Below are 21127 nucleotides of genomic sequence, written 5' to 3' on the forward strand. Positions count from 1 at the left end.
TTTCAATGCAGAATTCCACCATAACTTCCAAGAAGACCTAATATCTATACTCCTTAATGTATTTCACAATATAGAAACAGAAAAGTCATTGCCAAATTCCTTTTATGAAGCTACAGTTACCCTGTACCAAAACCATACAAAAACTCAACCAAGAAAGAGAATTACAGGCCAATCTCACTTATGAACATCAATGTGAAAATCCTCAATAAAATATGTTTTACTTTCTAGGTCTGGGTTATCTCGCTCAAGAGGTTTTTCCTTGTTTCATCCATTAAAGAGAAGGAATATTTAAGGATTTTTTTCTTTTTCAAATTACATTTTTTTGGTTCTTGTTGGTGGTAATGGTGTGTGTGTGTGTGTGTGTGTGTTTGTGTGTGTGTATGGTATGTATGTATGTTGAAGCACAGAAAAATTGAGGATCTTTTTTTTTTCCCACCATCTGGGCCCTGGGAATTGAACTCAATTCCCCTGGCTTGAAAATTATACTGAGCATGTGCATCTCTCTTACTATTTACTTTCAAGGTTTGAATGTTTAAATTGCTTTCTTTGTGTCATGATGAATGCTTGAAGAACTATATTTGTTATATAATTCTGTGTATATAAAATATCATGTCCACTTGTCCACTTGCCCTTTTAATTAAATTGAATAAAACTGGAATATTTCTTTACCTGCATTTTCTTTATAAAGAATATATAACCCAATATCTACCTATATTTGAATATTATGTTCATTAATGGCTGACATTCACTCTCTTCAGAGATGCTGAAGGATAGAAAAGCTAGGAAATGTGCAGACTTTTGTTAATCTCACATTATGTTACCATTGAGTAGCAAGGATTCCAAACCCTTGTTAGAAACCCATTGAAGACATACATTGTCATTCAGGGTTAAAGTTCTGACAAACGTGGGTCCAGAAGTCTAGTGCCGCAGGATGGTGGTGGCTCAAGTCTGTAATCCCAGCACTCAGGAGGCAAAGGCAGGTGGATCTCTGCAAGTTTGAGGTCAGCCTGGTCTACAGAATGAGTTCCACATAGCTAGGGCTGTCTCACCAGCTAAGCCTGTTACACAAGAAACCCTGTCTCAAAAAACAAAACAAAGCAAAGGTCTGCGGTTGAGCACAAGACAGAGGGAGAATCTGGAAGAGCCTATTGGAGGCCAGGCCATTCCCTAGGGGTGTACTTAAAAGAAGAGCTGCTGTAGAGCTTGGACCGAGTCCTACCTCATGTGAAAGTGGCACTGAGAATCCAGAGTATGTGACTGATTGTTTTTACAAGAATACTTAAAAAGGAAGTATTAATGTGTAAAATATTATTGTTATTTTCCTAAATGGAAAGTCAGTGTTTTCAAGGTAGACCCCTTTAAACCTGACATCTGCATTAGAACGTTGGTGATTTAATCATACATTTAGATTCTGTGCTAATCAGGTCTAACTTTAGTTATCCAAATTTGTTTTCTTTTATATGAATCACATAAGATATAAAAGTATCTTCATTATAGAAAATGTATTTACTGTTTAAATTTCTATATAAATTCATATTCATACATGGTATATGGAGATGCTTATGCAACAATATATGTAAAATATTTAAGAACATTGCATTATTATTCCAATGAGCAATATTTATTTATTTATTTATACTTGAGTTGTTTTGTTTTTGATTTTGATTGTATTTTAGTTCTTTGAGACAGGGCTACTCTATATTACAGCTCTGGCTGTCCTGGAACTTGCCTTGTAGACCAGTCTGTCCTTGAACCCACAGAGATCTACCTGCCTATACCTCCTGAATGCTGGGATTAGAGGCATGTACCACCACTGCCTGGTTTACTTGAGAATTTTTTTTGATAGTTTCACCATGTAGATTTGACTGGCCCGGCATTTGCTGTGTAAACTAGGGTGCCCTCATATTTGTAGCAATCTTCTGCCTCTACCTCTAGACTTATAGGTTTAGAGGTGCATGATACCATCTTCTCTTTTGTATGTTATTAGAAATCTGTAAGGGCATATTCTTTCATAAAGCCACAGTTTAATAATTTTGTATTTTTTTTAGATTTCTAAGGTCTAGAAAGGTAAAACAATTGTGCAGTGTCATGGAGATAAACAAGAGGACTGTGAATTGACAATGTGCATGGGCAAAAAGAGCTTCAAATATTTCTAGCTGAGTTTTTAAGACTGGCATACTGAAAATGTGTGTGAGAAAACAAGGCACATGCAGCAGGCTACAATACAAATAAATGACTGGGACACACAGACATCCTTGACTGACTCTTGCTGGATGCTTAGCTAAAGAACTTACCTCTTATTCTCAGTAGACATTTGTTACTATTTTGCTGTAATTAAAGAACTAGAAAAATACCTCTAAAGCTGAAAGAGGAAATTTTTTTTGGATGAGCACCATTTGTGAGCATTTGAGGAATTTCAAAGAGCCTCACAGTGGTGGACAGGGCTGCAGCCTTGAGACTCAATAACAATTAAACTTGGAAATCTATCATTCATCTTTACTTTGCAGATGTGCTGAGAATTCAGAGTTTTCACATTGACAGAAAAGGAGGGCTTTAGTGGTCAGTTCAATGGGAAAAAAAAAAACGTAAAGAAGAGAGCTGTGCTCCGTCTGTCAGTAGAGCCGACAGGATTCCGACAGGCCACATCATGGAATCAGGAAGCTTTCTGTCTGATCATAGAGCAACTTCAGGGCCAAGACTGGATGGAAATGTTGTCTGTGCAGATTTGGTCCATACACAAAGTTCCATGTTTTCTGTTAAAAAACAAATCAAGCTACACATTGAATCCACTCAAGAGCTCTAAAAATGCCAAGGCAGGGGTTATTTTCTTTCTCAACGACCGTCAAGGAATTGGTGTACACATTATAAGTGTTTATCCAAACATTGACGATGAAGCAGGGATAGAATGAAGGGTTTATCACCCCTTACATGGTGGCAATAGTCCCTTTCTCTTTTCCCGTCCTTCTGGTGATATCACAATGATGCTACTGTGGCTATCCTTCCATTATATGTTGAGTACTAATCCCTTAACAGGTGCACAGAGCCCTTCACAATGATCTCACTTGAGGGATCAGCTCAGTTACAAACATATAGGCACCATTCCCTAGTTTCCATTTTAGACATTGGCTTTAACCACTCAACCCCTCCTACTTGAGAAACTTTATCAAATGGTTATTATCCAATAGTAATTTAAATAATTACTATTAAATAATATAGTTATTATCCAATAGTAATTTAAAGCAGGGGTTCAATATAATGTTTACATTGCCTGGTTTCTATACTTTTGTAGTGGCCCCAAAGTCGAGTCAGTCTGCACATATAAAGAGATGAGCAAAGTGTGATAACACATACCATGGAATTGTACTCAGTTGGAAAGAAAGATAAAGTTGTCGTGCACACTAAATCCCGGATGAAACTTTCCAACAGTAGCAGACAAGGAACAAGATTGTGGGTGTTGATTCATTAACTTATAGGAACTATCTAGAAGAAGAGTAAGTTGCCCAGGGGCTAGAGGAGGAAGAATGTAGGTCCTTGTCTAGTGGACATAATTCTTCTGTTTAAAGTGCTAAGGTTTTTGGAAGTGGAAAGTAGAGATGTCTGCAAGATGTGTGCATTTAGTGGTGCCACTGGACTGTGTACTTACAGCAGTTACAATAGCAAATTCTGTGCTACAAAAACTGTAGTACAAGGTTTCTGCCCACCTGCTCCCTCAGTAAACACACAGAAACCATATTATTTCCAATACTCTTTGGCCAATAGCTTAAGCGTATTTTTGGCTAACTCTTTTTTTGTAATTGATTTTTATTGAGCTCTACATTTTTCTCTGCCCCCCCCCGCCTCTCCCTTCCCATTCAACCCTCTCCCAAGGCCCCCATGCTCCTGATTTACTCAGGAGATCTTGTCTTTTTCTACTTCCCATGTAGATTAGATTTATGTACATCTTTCTTAGTGTCCTCATCATTGTCTAAATTCTCTGGGACTATGATTTCTAAGCTGATTTTCTTTGCTTTATGTTTAAAAACCACCTATGAGTGATAATTGTCTTTCTGTGTCTGGGTTACCTCACTCAAAATAATGTTTTTTTCTATTACTGTGACAAAATCAGACTTGGGGGGCGTTCTCAGGAGAAAAAGGTGATCATTGCTTAAACTTGATGACTTGATGTCTCTGGAGCCCATGCAAAAGTAGGAAGAAACAACTCCATAAAGATGTCCTCTGACTTCTGCATGTGTCATGCTATGCATGAACACAAACACACACACACACACACACACAGATATACTGATATACTTGTTCACTTAATATCTACACATGTACACTTATGAGGTGGAAATTTTCTTGATCACAAGGATAACAGGAGGATAAATAATATTGGAACTCAAGTAATCTCTGAAAATTCTAATAAAATGCTGATAAATACTAATTGCATGTTATTGGTATATTATTTTATTTCTAATATTCATTTTAATTAATTGATTAATTTTGAGAAAATCTCATTATGCATACCAGAATGGTCTCAAACTTGATGGCAGTCCAGTCTAGCCTTTAAATGGCAATCCTGTCAACACTCCACAAGCACCAGAATGAATAATAGGCATGCTACTATGTTGGTTTCTCATTTCTGAATTCTCTATTCCCCTCCCTTATTTTCCATCTTCAGATGTTAAATACTGAGTATAAAGATAAAATTCTCTTTAAATAATTTCATCAGATGCATCACTAAAGGAAGGGTAGGATGTGACTTTCATGCTAACGACAGCATATTTGCTGCATCTGTCTGGTCAATCTTTAGTAAGAGAGGAGAATAATTTTCATTCATATCAAAGTCACCAAATACACACACACACACACACACACACACACACACACACACACATAATGTAAGTACTCTTGTTAGACGTTTAACATTTGCCCAAATATTATTTAAAAAGTACATTTTCACAAATTTGTTTCACTTCCCATGGGCCATAGCTTTTATGAACAGTTTCTTGTAAGTTAAATACTTGTACCACAACATAATCTTGCAGAGGAAAAAATAGAGAAGAGGATTATCCAAAGGCATTTTGGTTTTATTGTAACAAAACTTTACATAGCCATTAACTATGCTAAACTATAATTCATTAACACTGTTGGGTAAATTCACAGTGCTGTGTGCCCATCCATTTGTTAAAAGATGATTCATTAACATGGGTACATTTACAGCACCTACCACTGTTAGCTAGATCAAAGACATTCATCAATCAATCTGTAAAGGCATTTAACCATTAAATATCCATTCCTCCTTTAACACTTCTGTACCTTTGGCTAAGTACAATTTGCTTTCTGTCCTTATTATTTTATCAGTCCCTCATGTTTCCCATCAATGTTCTATTTACACCTGACACATTTGGCATAATATTTTTGAGATTCATGCAAGTTAAAGCAGCTCCAAGTACTTCCCTGCTTCCCATGGTTGACTACTTTCTCATTGTTTGATTCTATTACAAGCTGTTTATTCTTTCACCAGTGAATGGAGACTTCAATTATTCCCACTTTCTAAAATTTGTGTATAATGCTGTTTTAAGGACTTATGTACAAGTGTTTTAAAGTGACTTTGGGGCTGGGGAAGGGCTCAGTCTGCAAAGGCACTTGATATACAAACTTGAGAACCCGAGCTTGAATGTTCTGTACCTAAGTAAAAGCAGGCACAGTAGTCTGTGTGTGTAATTTCAGTGCTCCCATAGCAATATGGGAGAGACAGGAGAATCCCCTGGTAACAGATCAGCTAGCCTGGTGTGTACATTTGCCAACTACAAGAAACCCTGACACAAAATAGTTGGAAGTTGCAGAATAATGCCCAAGGTTGTTCTTTCTTTGGGCTATGACATATGAGCATCCACACTGACACATTCAAATGAATACACATCACACACACACACACACACAGAGAGAGAGAGAGAGAGACAGAGAGAGAGAGACAGAGAGACAGAGAGACAGAGAGAGAGAGAGAGAGCGAGAGAGCGAGAGAGAGAGCGAGAGAGAGAGCGAGAGAGAGAGCGAGCGAGCGAGCGAGAGAGAGAGAGAGAGAGAGAGAGAGGAGAGAGTTAGTTCTATCTTCAATTCTCTGTGGTTCTGCCTTATTTAGGGTTTACTACTGCCATAAAAAGACATGATGACTATGGCAACACTTATAAAGAAAACATTTATTTGGTGTGCCTTGCTTACAGCTTCAGAGATTCAGTCCATTATCATCATGATAGGGAACATGGCAGCATGCATTGTACGAGTGAGCATTATATGTTAGAATCAAGGTGTCTGAGAAATTGATTGATGCAATATAGCAAAGCACTTCCAGAAACACCTTGCATTTATTATCTGTTTGATTTTTAATTCTTTTTTGATTGCTATGCGTTCAGAAATACATTACTGTTGTCAATTTTTTTGCAACTTCTAAATTTAGTTAAGTGACCCCTACAGGGGGTCAAAACCCACAGTATAAGCAGCTGTGTACAAGATAATGCTCATTGAATTATGAAATTTTCAATTCTGGTTAGTAGGAATAGGAAGACTTGTAGAATGTTGTGAGCACCAACAGATGCTTCCTTAAACACCTTAGATCAAATCTGAGGTCATTGTAGGCTATAAATAATCATCTGTATATAATGCACATCTCTAAAGTTTTTTGCACTAAATGGTATAAAATTATATGAAATCAATGAGACACTTACTGCATCCTATCAATGCTTACATGATGAAACCAAAACTTTAATATCAAAACAGAATCCAAGAATGGTTAGGATAATATATTTTTAATATATTAATATGCTAGTTTTTTAAACTTGCAAGTGGAATTATTGCAAGTGGAATTAGTAAAGGCAAATAAAACTTTATCATTTGGCTTCCGTGGCAGAGTGTAACTATGAAGCCACTTGGAAAGAGATCTTGAGTGAAGATCTAAAAGCTTGTCTAGAAGTCAAGCACTCTCACTTATCTTAGTGAAGGATATAGAAAACTGTTAGGGGTTTGAATAATACAGTCCATGCTTTATCTTCTGGTGTTAGACATGAGACTGCTATTCGTCATTTGCAGCTGTATTCATTAATATAGCTCATTTATTATTTCTCCAATTCATATCTAGCTATGTGCCATACTTGTGGAGGCAATCATTGTATCAGAAAGGTTGTTTTCAATTAAAATTTATACATCCTTAAAGTTTTTTTCTATTAATTTCTACTTCCATTTGGATCTCTGGCTTTAGAACAAGTGGAGAAACAAAAAAGAAAGAATATGTCATGCACAGGACTTGACCACAGTGCTGCTGGGAGCAGAGAGAACTTATCAACATAAGGTAACCAAAAAGATCTCATCACTTATAATTGGCCAAAACAAAATAGAAGTTTGTATTATTTGCTTCATCATAGATCTTAGTATCTAAATTGGGCCAGTTCTGAGAACACTGACAGCTGCCCTGGGACACATAGCATCCAGGGTTACCTTGGACAAGTGGGAAATTACAGTCATCCTTGTCAGGGTAGAGAATGTATGGATACTGTTATTTTGTGCATGCATTGTAGTAATACTTGTTGATTATTGTTTTTCTTAGTCACAGATTATTTTTATTATGCTGGGACGTCTTAGTTTAGATTTATTACCTTGAAAGTAAGTGAAGAAAGATGCATTTCATAAGTTAGAAGATATTTAAAAATTAACCATCTATTGCATAACAAAGCAACATAATGTTAAAAAATTTACGATTTTTAGACTCAGTGGACATTGATTCACTGATAATGGATAAGGAAAAACTGATGCACATGAAGAACAGAGGATAATCCTACCTCAAAACTCAGGAAAGCCTTCCATATGTTGGAACCTAGATGGAACTGGAAGACAGTAAGGAAGCCAGGCTCATGAATTTAAATGGTGTTTACATTATGTGGATTCAGAAAATGTTTATTTCTTATAAGTAAACTAATAGTAGTCTGTAGAAGCTAAGTTACAGGGAATAGGTGATGGTCAACAGACAGCAACATAGCACCAGACTAGGTATCTTAGACTTCGATAGCTTAAGAGAACAACTACAGCTTACTACTTAGACATTTCATAAACAATTAGAAAGAAAAAGTTCAAAGTTTCCCAACAAAAAGAGAATTGTTAAAGGAGATTTTGATTATTCTGAATTGATTACTATACATTATGAATATTATATGTAATATATGTAATATTCAGTGAATAAGTATAATTGAAATGTATAATATTAAATATATCTGTTAAGAGATTGTTTTAACTACTGCTACATTTTTTTCATTCATCAGGATACCATTTGAAGCTGGAATATTTAGATGTGGAGAGTGTAGACTAATATGAAGAATATGTTTTCATTTCCATATAAATTGGTGTGAACTTTCATAATACAATTAACTAAAAAAACTCAAAACAATTAACAACTTACCTTCTGACAGTGAATTTATGTAATAAAACACATAGACAAAAGAGATGCTTAGGTTTCAGTAAGCCATTTTAATTTATAATCTTATGTATTTTTGAGAATTTCTTGAGTACAATATATTTTTATTATACCCACTCCCCCCTACTCCTCCCATGACCCCCCCACATCTGGCTCCCAGGTTCATGTCACTCTGTATCTATTTGTAGAACCTGTCATAAGAGATTTAGGATATGTGTTATACTCCTCGAGTATGTATTCACTCTTATTTCCTTTGGGAAATTTAATGAAAAAAAGTTAGGACACATCCCTCAATTATTCATGACTCGCATCTAAAAAACTAAAAATGTGCACAGAAAACAACCCAAATGATTCACTACTTGTAATCACATAATAATAATAATTTGAGAGTGGAAATTATAATTCTCTGCTTCTTTGGACTTTAAGACTCTACAGTCTTTCATACCCATGACATTTGTTGCCTATCAAGGTTTTATAGCGAAAGACAGTTTTCTCATCTTTCTTTTTTTCCAAAATTTTTACTGATACTTGTGAGAAACTGGTAATCTCCTTCTTTCCTTTTGTAGTGTACATGGCCTGGTTTTCCACAACGCCCAGAGGCTGATATTCCTTTATGTATAGTTGCTAATTCCCACCATTCCCAGCCCATGTACAGTCAGAACACTCCTGTCACTAGAAAGCCTTCAATGTATTATCTAGCAACCTGATCAGGGTGTACTCAATGGCCCCCAGTGACTATTATTACCCCGTGGTAAGAGGGTGTGTTCATATACCCAGATTTCTGTACTTTATAAGATAGTAGTATTGTTCTTTATTTTTAAAAACTAGACCCCAGAAAGCTTAGTGAGAGTAGAATAGCCTGCTTGGTATTTATCCTTCAATTGCCTTTCGTCCCTTCCCTGTTTCACTTCCAATAAACACTGCGTGCAGTGTACTCACAGCCTGAACTCAGGATCCTCTTCTGATGGGATACAGATTCTGAAAGCCTTTCCCACAGCATCAGATGAAGAGATATTCAGGTAGATAATGATTGTTGATAGGGGCCCAGGCATGAAAACAAGTAAGTGGGTTTAGGGTTATCTGTGGATGTAAACTATCTGTATTTTCTTTTGAAGAGAAGCCATTGCTATTGTTAACAAATGCTGATATCTTCGTCATTCAAACTGAAACAAATAAACAAGGAACTCTCCCTAGATTTTTTTCTGCTCCCAATACAAATAAATGAATTTTGTTTTTCACATTAATATATTATTCTGTCATAATCACTTATATTCACAACACAACTAAATAGCAATGAAAACATACTTCTTTTACTGTGTCTTAACATGTTAGAAAACATTATTAAGTGAGCAGGTCTCAATTGCTAGCTTAATTCGAAGCAAAATTTTCTTTTAAGAGAAGGTTAAATACCTTATCACATTTTTGAAATGTTTTTGCAGCTTATTTGGAGCATAAAAGGTCTATCATACTGAGTATTAATAAATTGGAAATTTTTGTTTCTGTAGACCAAGATGGCCTCGAACTCATAGAGATCCACCTCCCTCTGCTTCCTGAGTGCTGGGATTAAAGGAGCGCACCACCACCACCACCTGGTCTTTAAAAAAATTTTTTTTTGAGGTGACACAAAATACAGATAATAGGTAATATGCATATTTTATTTCTGTTTTAACAGGATTTTTTAGAGACATATATAATATGAATGATGTGAAGTATTTAAAAAATAGAAATGCATAATCTATACTGAGAAATGGTATGTGATTTAGCTGAACCTTGTAATAAACTTCAACAATTAGTTTGTAGCCAATAATCCTCATTCCTAGCCAGATTTCGGTATCTTAGTCTTCATGTTATAAATCTCATCTTGAGTGACTGGTTTCTACTGAGTGACAAGCAGCATAACTAATAAATCCAAAGAGAGTCATAAGGGTCAAATGACTACCATAAGAATATAGCATGGCTCTACCTCCATAAGCACTACACTGGCTAGTTTTATGTCAACTTGACACTAACTAGAGTCATCAGAGAGGAGGGGATCTCAATTGAGAAAATGGCTCCTCCCCAAGATCTTAGTGTTCACTGTGGGAGGGACCAACCCATTGTGGGTGGTACCATCTCTTGCTGGATGGTCCTGGGTTCTATAAGAAAGCAGGCTGAGCAAGCCATGTGAGCAACGCAGTAATCCGCATCCCTCCATGGCCTACCTCCAGGATCCTGTCCTGTCTGAGTTCCTATCGTGACGTCCTTCCTGATGAACAATGACATGGAAGTGTAAACAAATAAACCCGCTCATCCCCCTGCTGGTTTGGTTATATCAATCCAGCAAAAGGAACCCCAACTAAGACAAACATATAGAAACTCAGAGAGCCCATTTTCACATAGCAATGATAAATACTTTACAACCTACTTCAGAAATTTTGTAGTTTAGAATTCTGTTCATTTCTAAGCGTTCTCATGTTCAATGCTCCCCTCTACCGAATGTGCTGCCATTGTTTAAGGTATCTAGAGCTATCCTTTCTTCTTCATCATCTGTCATTTTCACTGCCTCAAAACAACCAGATTTTTCTGAGTTTCCATTTAAAACGGTCCTCACATATTTGTGCACATATCATGGAACACCACTTGCACAATAGCTGGCATCTGACACTTGTTACCTTGACTACCACATACTTATTTCAAACACTGTTTTTCTTCACCCCAGCTCCATAATTTTATGCAGTTTTTTTTAAATAAACACTCTGTTTGGGTCATAAAAGCATATCACGGTTTTTTACCACATTATAGAAATTCTGGATTTTTGTTCCTGGACCATTATTAACATATGACTTACATGCTTCCTTTTCCTTTTAGCCCTCAGCCCATCTTTGTTATTCGAGACAAACGTGTTTTTCACACTTCTGATGAACCATGAGCCCTTCAAGAGTCCATGTTCTCTTCCTCCTCCATCACTTGCATCACTGCAAAAGCACCTGAAATCCCCATGCCTCCTACACGGTGCTTCCAGCAGTGAGTCAGGAGTAGGTTTAGTATTCTTTTCCAGTCCTCCTTTCAATCTATCTGATTGATTTTTTTCCCTCCCTGCACCAGATGCATGCAGCACATTCTTTGTTAGGCTACCACATAATCACACTGAAGTCCCTTTTATGTTAGCTTAGCCCTCTTTTAAGTGAGGCTCTCTGGCAGAAGAGTAGGACGAATTATCTCTTTTCTAGCAGTCGGGTGAATATGTGCCTGATACTGTGCATCTGAGAACACATACCACAAGTATGGCGTCTAAGAATTAAGGGAGTCCAGGGTTTTAATCCATGTTTTAAACAGGAAATAACCGGAGGTTCTAAGAACAGCCGTCAGTGCTCAGGATGACAAAGTTTCCAGTCTGAAAAACCCAAGATTGAATTAGTAGCATGCTGGTTCTTAATACTAGGTGACTTTGGATAAATTACTAACATTCAAAACAAAACAGCCTCACAAAACGGGACAGTACTACTACAGGCTGTACCGAGTGCAATGAATAGCACGTCTAGTGGGAAACATTTAATAAGTGAAAACACGTTAGGATTTTTTTTTTTTATCCCGTGGCACACTGTCAGAACAGCTTGGGTGGGTTTGAAGTCAGTTTTTCAGAGGCTTGGGCTTTTCCCCTAACCTGGGCATCAGGATCTAATTAAACTACTAACTTGATGCATGACCTTGAACAAAACATTCTCCGAGTCACTTTCCTCACCTATAAAAGAAAGGACTTGATTAAGTAACCCCTAAGGTCTTTGCGGATACTAGCTTCGCTACATCGCTCCCCCCCACCCCAACCCGGGAAAGCTGAGGTTCCTGAAGCCGCCTGAAGCTACGCACATCGTGGGTACTCAGATGCCTGCAATCGCGCAGTGTGAGGCTGCTACACCCTCAGCTCTTGCCTCTTTGATTTGCCTCCCGGGTCTGCGTGGAGACCACATCTCGCTTTATTTATTTATATCCCGGCGTGCTCTCGAAAGCACCTAAGGCGCCAAGAACGCCTAAGTCCCCGACGGTGTCATAAGGGTGCGAGAAAGAAACCCTCTGGTGACACCTCCCTTAGAAAACCGCCTTCCCGGGGATGCTAAGGAAAGCCTTTTGCCCAACTCCCCGCGTCCCAGCTGGGCTTCGGCTCCCCTGCCCCAGCCGTCCACCCCTCCCCGCGGTCACTCAGACGCCCTTCCCGGACTAGCCCGAACTGTCACCACCGAGTCCCAGCTGGACCAGGATCCCGCCCGCCTCCGTCTCTCGCCTCTCATTGGCTGGCGCCGCCGTCACTCCCCGCGCCAGGCCCCGCCCCCCCGCCTAGCGCGTTTCGTGGACCCCCTCGGTTTCCGCGGCAAGCCGCTGACGTTTGCCTGAGCCGTGTTGCCTGGGCCCCCGCGACCTTTCACCCCGCCTCCCCGCGGGAGCGCCCCGGCCGGCTCCGCGCCCCCGCCGGCCCCGCGCGCGCCCCCGCCCGCCCGCCCGCTCGCTCGCTCGCCGCCCCGCGCGCGCGCTCCCGCCCGCCCGCCCGCGACCCCGCAGGCGGAGACTCCGGCGCCGAGGCCGGCCCCGCGCGGCGGCGCGTGTGGGAGTCGCGGCCCCTCGCGGCCCCCGCCCGCCCGCCCCCCACGCGCGGGAGACACGATGAGCGCGGGCGGGCGGCAGCGGCGCGGAGCAGCGCAGGCGGCACACGCGCCCAAGCAGCAGCGGCGGCGGCGGCAGCAGCGGGAGCGAGCGCCGCGTTAGCCGGGTCCGCCGCTCCGGCCGCCCGCCGCCGCTCCTCCTCCTCCCGCTCATTCACTCGCCCTCCTCCCGGCCGCCCGCCCGCGCCTCCTCCGCTCATTCACTCCCGCTCTGCCCGCCGCTTTCTTCTCCTTCTTCACCCTCCGGCTCCCACACCCCCTCCATTCCCGCTCCTAGCCGACACTGCACTGCAGCTGCTCCGCGCCCTGCCCCCTCCCCAGTGAGCACATCAGCCACACTGCTCGCCGCCTCAGACTGCTATTGATCCGATTAAAGAAAAAAAAAACCTTAGCAACCCCAAACGCAAAAAAAAAAAAAAAAAGAAAAAAAAAGAGAGAGACAGAGAGAAAAAAAAAGCCAAAACAAAAGGGAGCCGCTTCTCCCGGTGCAGCGGCAGGAACTGCAAGCATGATGGCGGCAGCTCCCATCCAGCAGAACGGGACCCATACGGGGGTTCCCATAGATCTGGACCCGCCGGACTCGCGGAAAAGGCCGCTAGAAGCGCCCCCTGAAGCCGGCAGCACCAAGAGGACCAACACGGGCGGTGGGTATCGCTTCCGCCTCCCGCCCCGTCCCCGCCGCCCTCCCGCGCCGTGGCCGCCGCCGCCGCCGGCCGTCCCGCGCCCCCTCCCCTGCACCTGCCCCGGCCCCGTCTCATCAAGATGGCGACCCGGGGTTCCGAGCCGACCCGCTCGCCCCAGCCGGTGCTGGCCCCGGCGACAGGGTCCGCTCCCGAGGCCGCCCCCCGCGAGAGGTGATGGCCGCCCGAAGATGCGCGCTGCATTTAACAGTCTGATCAAATAAATAAATAAATGGCACTCGGGTAGCGGCTTCCAGATGCTGGGGGCACCGGAGACTTTTGCCTCTGTCCATCCCCTTGCTCTGGGCCACAAGTAGTATGCAAAATCTTGATGAGTGCATGCCCTGAGCGCACTTACATGGTCGGTACAAATATCGCATTGATTTGTCTTCAAGGGTATGCATACGAGGGGGGTGTCTGGTACGGTGACTTGTTAGTTAACATCCTGCGCTTCCTCGGAAGATGAGTTATAACGGGACCGCTATCGCTTCTTCATTTGCACTGGAGTCATCTTAACAATGCATCCAATGCATCGAAGCAGAGGTGAATTTATCTCCAGCCTATACGTTAGAAATGGATGGGGGTCTTGTGAGTGGCACATCGCAAAATTCGGAATACTCGTTCACAGTAAAGAGCTGGATTTACCGAGAAGTTTCCTATTTAAGACGTGATCAGGTTGACGGGAACTAAAGTTTATGGAGTTGGCTTTTATTTTCTGAAACGTTTCATTTTTCTTTTTCATGGCTCATCGACCCCCCTCTCCGTTTTACGGTTCTTTTGGAGAGGGAGCATTATCTGTTTGGTCACTTTGGAGTGTATTTAGGATAAATAACTCCTAAGCTTTTTAGTATTGGCGAGATTCTTCGTAAGGTCTTTTAATTAATGAGCTTAGACGAGATCATAGTAGACTTGGAAGTGCTACGGAAATACATCAGGATTACTTAGATTCTCAGTCCACCAGACTGAGGCTCCCCCTCCCACCCCCGCAGTTTCTCAAGGCTTAGAATAAACCCTACAGTTTGGGTGGACTATTTTGCAGGAAGATGGTTGTTTTGTATACTTAAAGTCGGATATAGTCAATGATTAATTGTAGTCTTTTATGCTTGCTATGATAGAAAAATTTAGCGGATCACTCTTTACAGTGTTGGATTTTTTTCTCATCTTCAGCATGCTAAGTGAAGGTTTGTCATCTTCTAAATCTCTGAAGTTTTGTTAAAGGGTCAGTTTCTTTCATTTTGCCATAGTAACGACAAATTTGGAAGACTTTCAGGTTTGGAGTAACAACTGGAATTTACTCATCAGTTTCTACAGTGTTGCAAATTGTTAGAGCATGTGAATCTTGAAAACTGGAAAGGCTTTTGTAAATACTTGGTTTTCAGGGTAATTGGTGGTTTTCGTTCCTTAAGCATTTTTAACTGCTGTTTTCTGCAGCTATCTGTCCATTGCTTTAGTTGCTGTTGTCTCTCTGGAGGGTGGATTGGGATTCAAAGTTTAAAATGATCATGTTAATCCAATGTATTTCTTTGCATTTTTCAGAAGACGGCCAGTACTTTCTAAAGGTTCTCATACCTAGTTATGCTGCTGGATCTATAATTGGGAAGGGAGGACAGACAATTGTTCAATTGCAAAAAGAAACTGGAGCCACTATCAAGCTGTCGAAGTCCAAAGATTTTTATCCAGGTAGGTGAAATGCTGAAGAAATTGTTTGATGAATCCCCACGGAAAAACATGGAATATCTACTTGTGCTGTGTGTTGTCTTAAAGAAAAATTTAAATGGTGGAGATTTGAATGTTACTACATTAGCATCCATTGTGGAAAAATTTTCAGCTTATTTTCATTGTCGTTTGTGTGTCTTTTAACCATTAATTGATGCACTGTGTATGTGATTTAGAGTAATTGCAATAGAATTCTCTGGGTGTTTCGGAATGCTAATTGTTAGCACAAAAACTTAAAATTAGAGCTAGAAACCTGGGCAGTTGGCATGAGGGGATGTGGTGCTTCAGAAGTTTACAGACATCATTGTAATGGCAATTAGTTAGGAGTGAATTCAGAGGAGGGGGTAGGGAGCCTTCTTAAAGAATGGACCATTTACTTCTGAATCCATTATCTTCCTCTTTCTGCTTCATTGCTTTGTTTGCTGGCCTTGGATGAAGGAAAGAGGACAAGGGCTGTCTCTCCAGATATTTAAAATACTCCAGTAATGTAATCGGGATACGAAATTTCCTCCACCGCCATGCAAGAAGTAAAATAGTATTTTAGGGTTTGTGTTGATAGCCGTATTTGATTGAAATACTTTACAGTGTGGTTCAGTAACCTGCTGGATTGCGGCAGGTTCCCCAGGTTGATGTGGGGATTTTGCTTTTTATCTTTTTTGCTCTGGTTTGTTTTACTTTGGGGCTCCCTCCCTTTGTGTCACACAGTTCTTCATGTTCATCCTTTTTTCCCCCTCCTTAGTTCTGTTACTCAATGTATGTGTTTTAAGTACTGGAATCACAGTGGAGTAGTGCAACCCCAGATGAAATACCATTAGCTTGTTTGCTTGACTTAGATCTAGCCCTCGGTAATTTCGGGAGGTTGTTTTAATTTGATGACTGTAAAAAATATTAATTCAGTGCTGAGGTGAGCTATACTGATTATTCTTTTTTCCTGATGGAAAAGAAAGCAGTTTTGTTTCGTAGATTAATTCACCAGCAGCTCCTTCGTACAGCACACACTGGCATGGACACTGGCTCCATCCTAGGAGGACTTCTTTTTCACAGCTGATCATTTGTGGTAGAGACCGACCATTTACTGGAGAAGATTTTGGAATGGCTGATGCTGTACTAGTTGAACACAGTACTTTGTGGAAAGATGCCGTTTATTAAACTAACATGTAACCTGTTAGATACTGGGGCCCTCTAAAGTTTGTCGGTGCCTCTCCTTGTCTAGGAAACTTTCTTGATACAGTTGGGAAGTTTAGCATATTCATGCTGGTGCACTGAACAGGTATATTATAATAAAAAATCAGTGTGGAATTGTGAAAATACTTGGTTGAAATAAAAGCACTCAAAAGAGCTTGATTGCAGAATTAATAACATGATAGTTCTAGGAAGAGCTGCTGTGGCAAATTAAAGACTCTGTCAATAGATGAGAATGAAAAGGCTTCTCTGCATTATACATGAGGTACTGTCAGATATGGAGGGGTGTTACAGAAAATTGATGTTTAGCCAGGATATTCCAAATACCAAATTAAATGCCCTTTCATTTGAATGCAGTTTATTTTCTGTGTGTTGGAAAGGGTGCACTAAGAAATAGATCTTTTGTTTCTGGTTCACTTATTTTCACATCTTTTTTCTTGTTACCTGGAAATTACTTATTTTATTTGTCGTTTGAAGATGTTCTTTATAGATATATGTATCAAGATTGTTTTGGGAGGGGGGAAATGTGAAGCTGCAATGCTTTGAATAAAATCTTGTAAGTGTAGTGACGTAACCTGATCAAGTACGAGTTACAGCATCTGCTAAAGGGTGGCTTCTTCTTGGCCTCTTAACAGGTGGGAGGCAATAGATACTACGATACAGTTTTAAGGAAAAGACAAATCCCTATAGTTTTACGAATTCTGAATAGTTTGTTTGAAAATGTGATTTGAATTCAACAATTAGCTCTTTGGGCAAACACATCTACAGTCTTCAGATAGTCTTATTTTCCTGTGCTTTCTGTTCACACTTGACTAGAACCTGTAAAATTATCTAGGGTCTCAGCAGTCGTCAGTCTAAAAGCCTTTGAGATTTTGTTTCTGTTCTTCTTATACATGACAGACACTGTGCACATTCCCAGATGAACTAAATTATAAACCGTGGTTCCTACCATTGAGTTAGTTCCAAAGAATGTCCTATAGGCTTTTGCAGTGATTTAGCTGCCCATATTTATGTCTCTCAGATAAATACAACCATAGGCACATTAACATGTATTTATGATTGCCGTGTTCTGCCAAAATGAATGTTCCTGGGTTTATTTCAGCGAAGCATTTTTTCTGGTTCTTGTTTGATTAGAGTATATTTGGGGTAAAATTGCATTTCAGTTGTAGAAACTACTGGATTTACTCAGATTACCTAACATTTGAAATCAAATGTAAGTGTATTGCTAAGCATTTAGTAAAAATACTAATGTAATTTTCAAAACTTTCTCTAGTAGGGTTAACGCAGATTGCAGTTAACCTTTAGAACATTTTAATACACCTCAACTCAAATGATGGACACATACTAAACATTCGTAGTATATGATTTCTATAGGTGTGTTTGTCTTTTTGGTCAGATTGTGTCTTTGCCATATCGGAAAGCAACCCTACATTTCTGACTGGTGATTTCTAAGCTTTAGTCAAATTGAAGACGACAAAATAAATTGTATAAATTTAAAGTTTGCACAGATAAATATTGTACGTATTTCAGTGTGCCACGTATGAAGTGACCAGGGGAACTGTATAATGCGTGGTTGAGAAGCGCATTTCAATCACTGGAATCAGAAGAAAATGATCTACAAGTAGATTTTACTTTGTGTTCTATAGATTCCATTTAATCTTACAGGATACAGACTTTCCATTGGTGGTTTAGGAATGTAGTTTTTTCCTAACTTGATTAAAGAAATCTAATTTGACTTATTTATGTATTCTTTTGTAAGTAGGTTACATAGAGCTGCTTGTGGTAAAAAGCAGTTTTCTCGCTGTAGAGGTTGAATTACTGTCTCCATCCTCAGAAGGGTGGTTAGTGTTGCTTTCTAATTCCTTTGCCTGTCATCTGAAGATGTTTTATTTTCATTAATAGATTGATTTTTATCTGTTAAAATTTAATACAGGGTTCAAGTTTGTTATTAAGGAAACTTATTGAATACATTCATTATTTGTTGGGAATAGTAAAGAATATAAATATTTTCATGTTTGCCTTGAGTATTAGAATACCTACCCCTTAATCTGTTTCTGTTCTTTGGCACTGGAGACATCCCATGTGCCAATCAAACAGGACTCTTTTACTATAATGTTGGAATCTATTTCTGTGTATTCTATATTGTTTTACTATATATGCTTATAAAAGAGAATCATTTTTAATATAAAGTATTTCTTTTTACATTAAATTAAAAATTTGAATATGTTGCTTCTAGGTTCATCAAATTATGACTTCAGTGATATCCAATTAAGGTGATTTTTTAAAAGAAAAATTAGAAGTCATTTATCCACTTATTTATTTTTAATAGTGAAAAAGCAGACTGTAAGTTAAAATTCTTTTAGTGAAGAAACTGCATTGCACCATTTTTGTTTTGACTTGGGTAAAATACAGTTGTTTATTTAACTCTTAGGGTTGAAAATATGTAAGAAATATATATATATATGTGTGTGTATATGTACATTACTGAGAAAATAAATTTTAAAGTAGATGTTTTGTTTATACTTTTGAGGGAAAATTATTATGGTGATATCAGTAATGAATACCTTGTGGATATCATTTTTCTCACAGCTTCTTCAGAGTTACAAGCCATACATTTTTCTTTGATCTCAGTTTCAAAATGTCTTAGAAATTTATTGATACGCATTTTAACGCAAGATCAATGCATTGATAGAATGGTAACACATAGACAAAACAAATCCTTTTGCTCTCAGAACTTGTTGGTTGGTGTAATATGGTTACCACTCTCTGCTGTTCTGATTTCATTGGTACCAGAGAGCTGCTGTGTGGGAAGTATTTTTCTCTATTGTCTTAAAGTTGTGATGTTTATGTTTGATATAGTATCTACTGTTGTGGGTCACTTCATATTTCACCTTTCCAAATCCTTAGGTAAGGTAAACATACTGTTCACATAGACAATAATATTGCTTGCAACTTTGCTTTATTCCATTTTTAATACGTTATTTTCATATTTTAACAGTAGGGATTCTTTACACGTGAAAGAATATTATTGGTATGCTATAATATTTATGAACATATAGTAATTGTTTTTATACTATCTCATGAATGCAAACACTTTGAGGCTGGGGGCTTCTAGAAATATGAATTAGCATAACATGCCTTAGGTGTCTTCTTTATCTGTTCACTTTAATTTCATTTGACATCGGATCTTCCTACCACTCAATTAACAAACTGTTAAAAATCTTTAGCTTATAGTATTGATGTTTTCATGAGTTTTATGGCACAATGTCACTTTAAAATGTGTTGTTTAAGCCTTCTCCCATTTTAGAAACAGCTCGTTAGAAATATGTGACTTTATAAGGCATAATCCAATATTACCTTGCAGACAGCATGGCACATGATTTCCGAAATAGTGAACAGCATTGGTGAAATAGTTGAATATGTGTTTTGAGGATGGTTCATATTAATATACCAGGAAGAAAAGATGATCCATGGCATAGAAATGCTAAGTAATTTGTGGTATCGGAGGAAACCCCTGACAATAAACCACCAGTCAACCACTTGCATATCATTACAGTTACTTATTTTGATGTAGCCAATAAGATGATTATTTTAATTTAGCTTATGCAAGTATCATTTATCGAGCACATTATACCACCTGTAATTTAAACTTCAGCCTCGTTTTATCAAACTATGGGGTTCTGTCGTAGCTGCTTTTTGTTTAGTCAAGCTTTAAAGCCCAAGCCTCAGGAGCAAGTGCAGTTCTCAGTGTAAAGCTGGAGGGAAGGTGGTGGGGATTCGTGCTTGATTGCCATCTCATTTCCATCTTTGGATACAGCTCTAGCAGCAAGTTAAACATCTGTGGAGATCTGACTGACAAACATCTCTCCGGGGCTCATCACTGCAGCTTGCAGCAGGTGCATTCCGCTCTGCACTCTTTTCAGAAAGGGGTTGGTTTGCGCTAACATTTATCAGTAGACCAGAGGGAACAAGTGGCGGGAGAGACCTGGTTGGTTGTCACTTGTCCGGTGCTGGAACACTACAGGTAATTGCAGCGGACTGGTGGGAACCGCAGCAGTGGACGGCTCACAGTGCATTGCAGCTGCGGTGCGGCTTAATTAACCTGACCCTCAGAGACCCAAGTGTCAGGGCACAGATCGCAGCACTCGAGAAATGAAGCAATAGTTTTCAATATTTTTTTATTATCATGCCATTGGAGTCCCCATCTTCTTCATTTTTAAAGATGCAGCATTCTCACACCTTTAATAGAAAAATGTTTGTAAGTAGAAAGGTTTTCCAGTGATCTAATGGAATTCAAAAAAAGAAAAAAAAATGATCCACGCTTTCTTTAGGTGTCCAGACAAAAATAAATAGGTGCATTTAACTTCCTAATTCAGCAAATGCATTTTTAAACCATGGGTGAGTGGAAAACCTTGTCCTTAGAAAAAATAATCATTTTAAAATTATTATCTTAGGTTAACACTTGACTATTT

The 21127-nt window shown here is 39.4% G+C and overlaps 1 protein-coding gene across 2 annotated transcripts in view; it reads left to right on the forward strand.

The window, feature by feature from the left end:
* The first annotated feature begins 13536 nt into the window (after positions 1-13536).
* Positions 13537-21127, forward strand: part of Nova1 (NOVA alternative splicing regulator 1) — a 117849-nt gene continuing 110258 nt past the window's right edge. For both annotated transcript variants that reach the window (XM_075947281.1, XM_075947283.1), the window contains exons 1-2: positions 13537-13721; positions 15294-15437. In XM_075947281.1, the coding sequence (XP_075803396.1) occupies positions 13586-13721; positions 15294-15437 (280 nt within the window). In that variant the 5' untranslated portion in view covers positions 13537-13585. The remainder of the gene's footprint in view (positions 13722-15293; positions 15438-21127) is intronic.

This window comes from Microtus pennsylvanicus, chromosome 14, assembly GCF_037038515.1.
Source record: "Microtus pennsylvanicus isolate mMicPen1 chromosome 14, mMicPen1.hap1, whole genome shotgun sequence".
Taxonomy (NCBI): Eukaryota; Metazoa; Chordata; class Mammalia; order Rodentia; family Cricetidae; genus Microtus; species Microtus pennsylvanicus.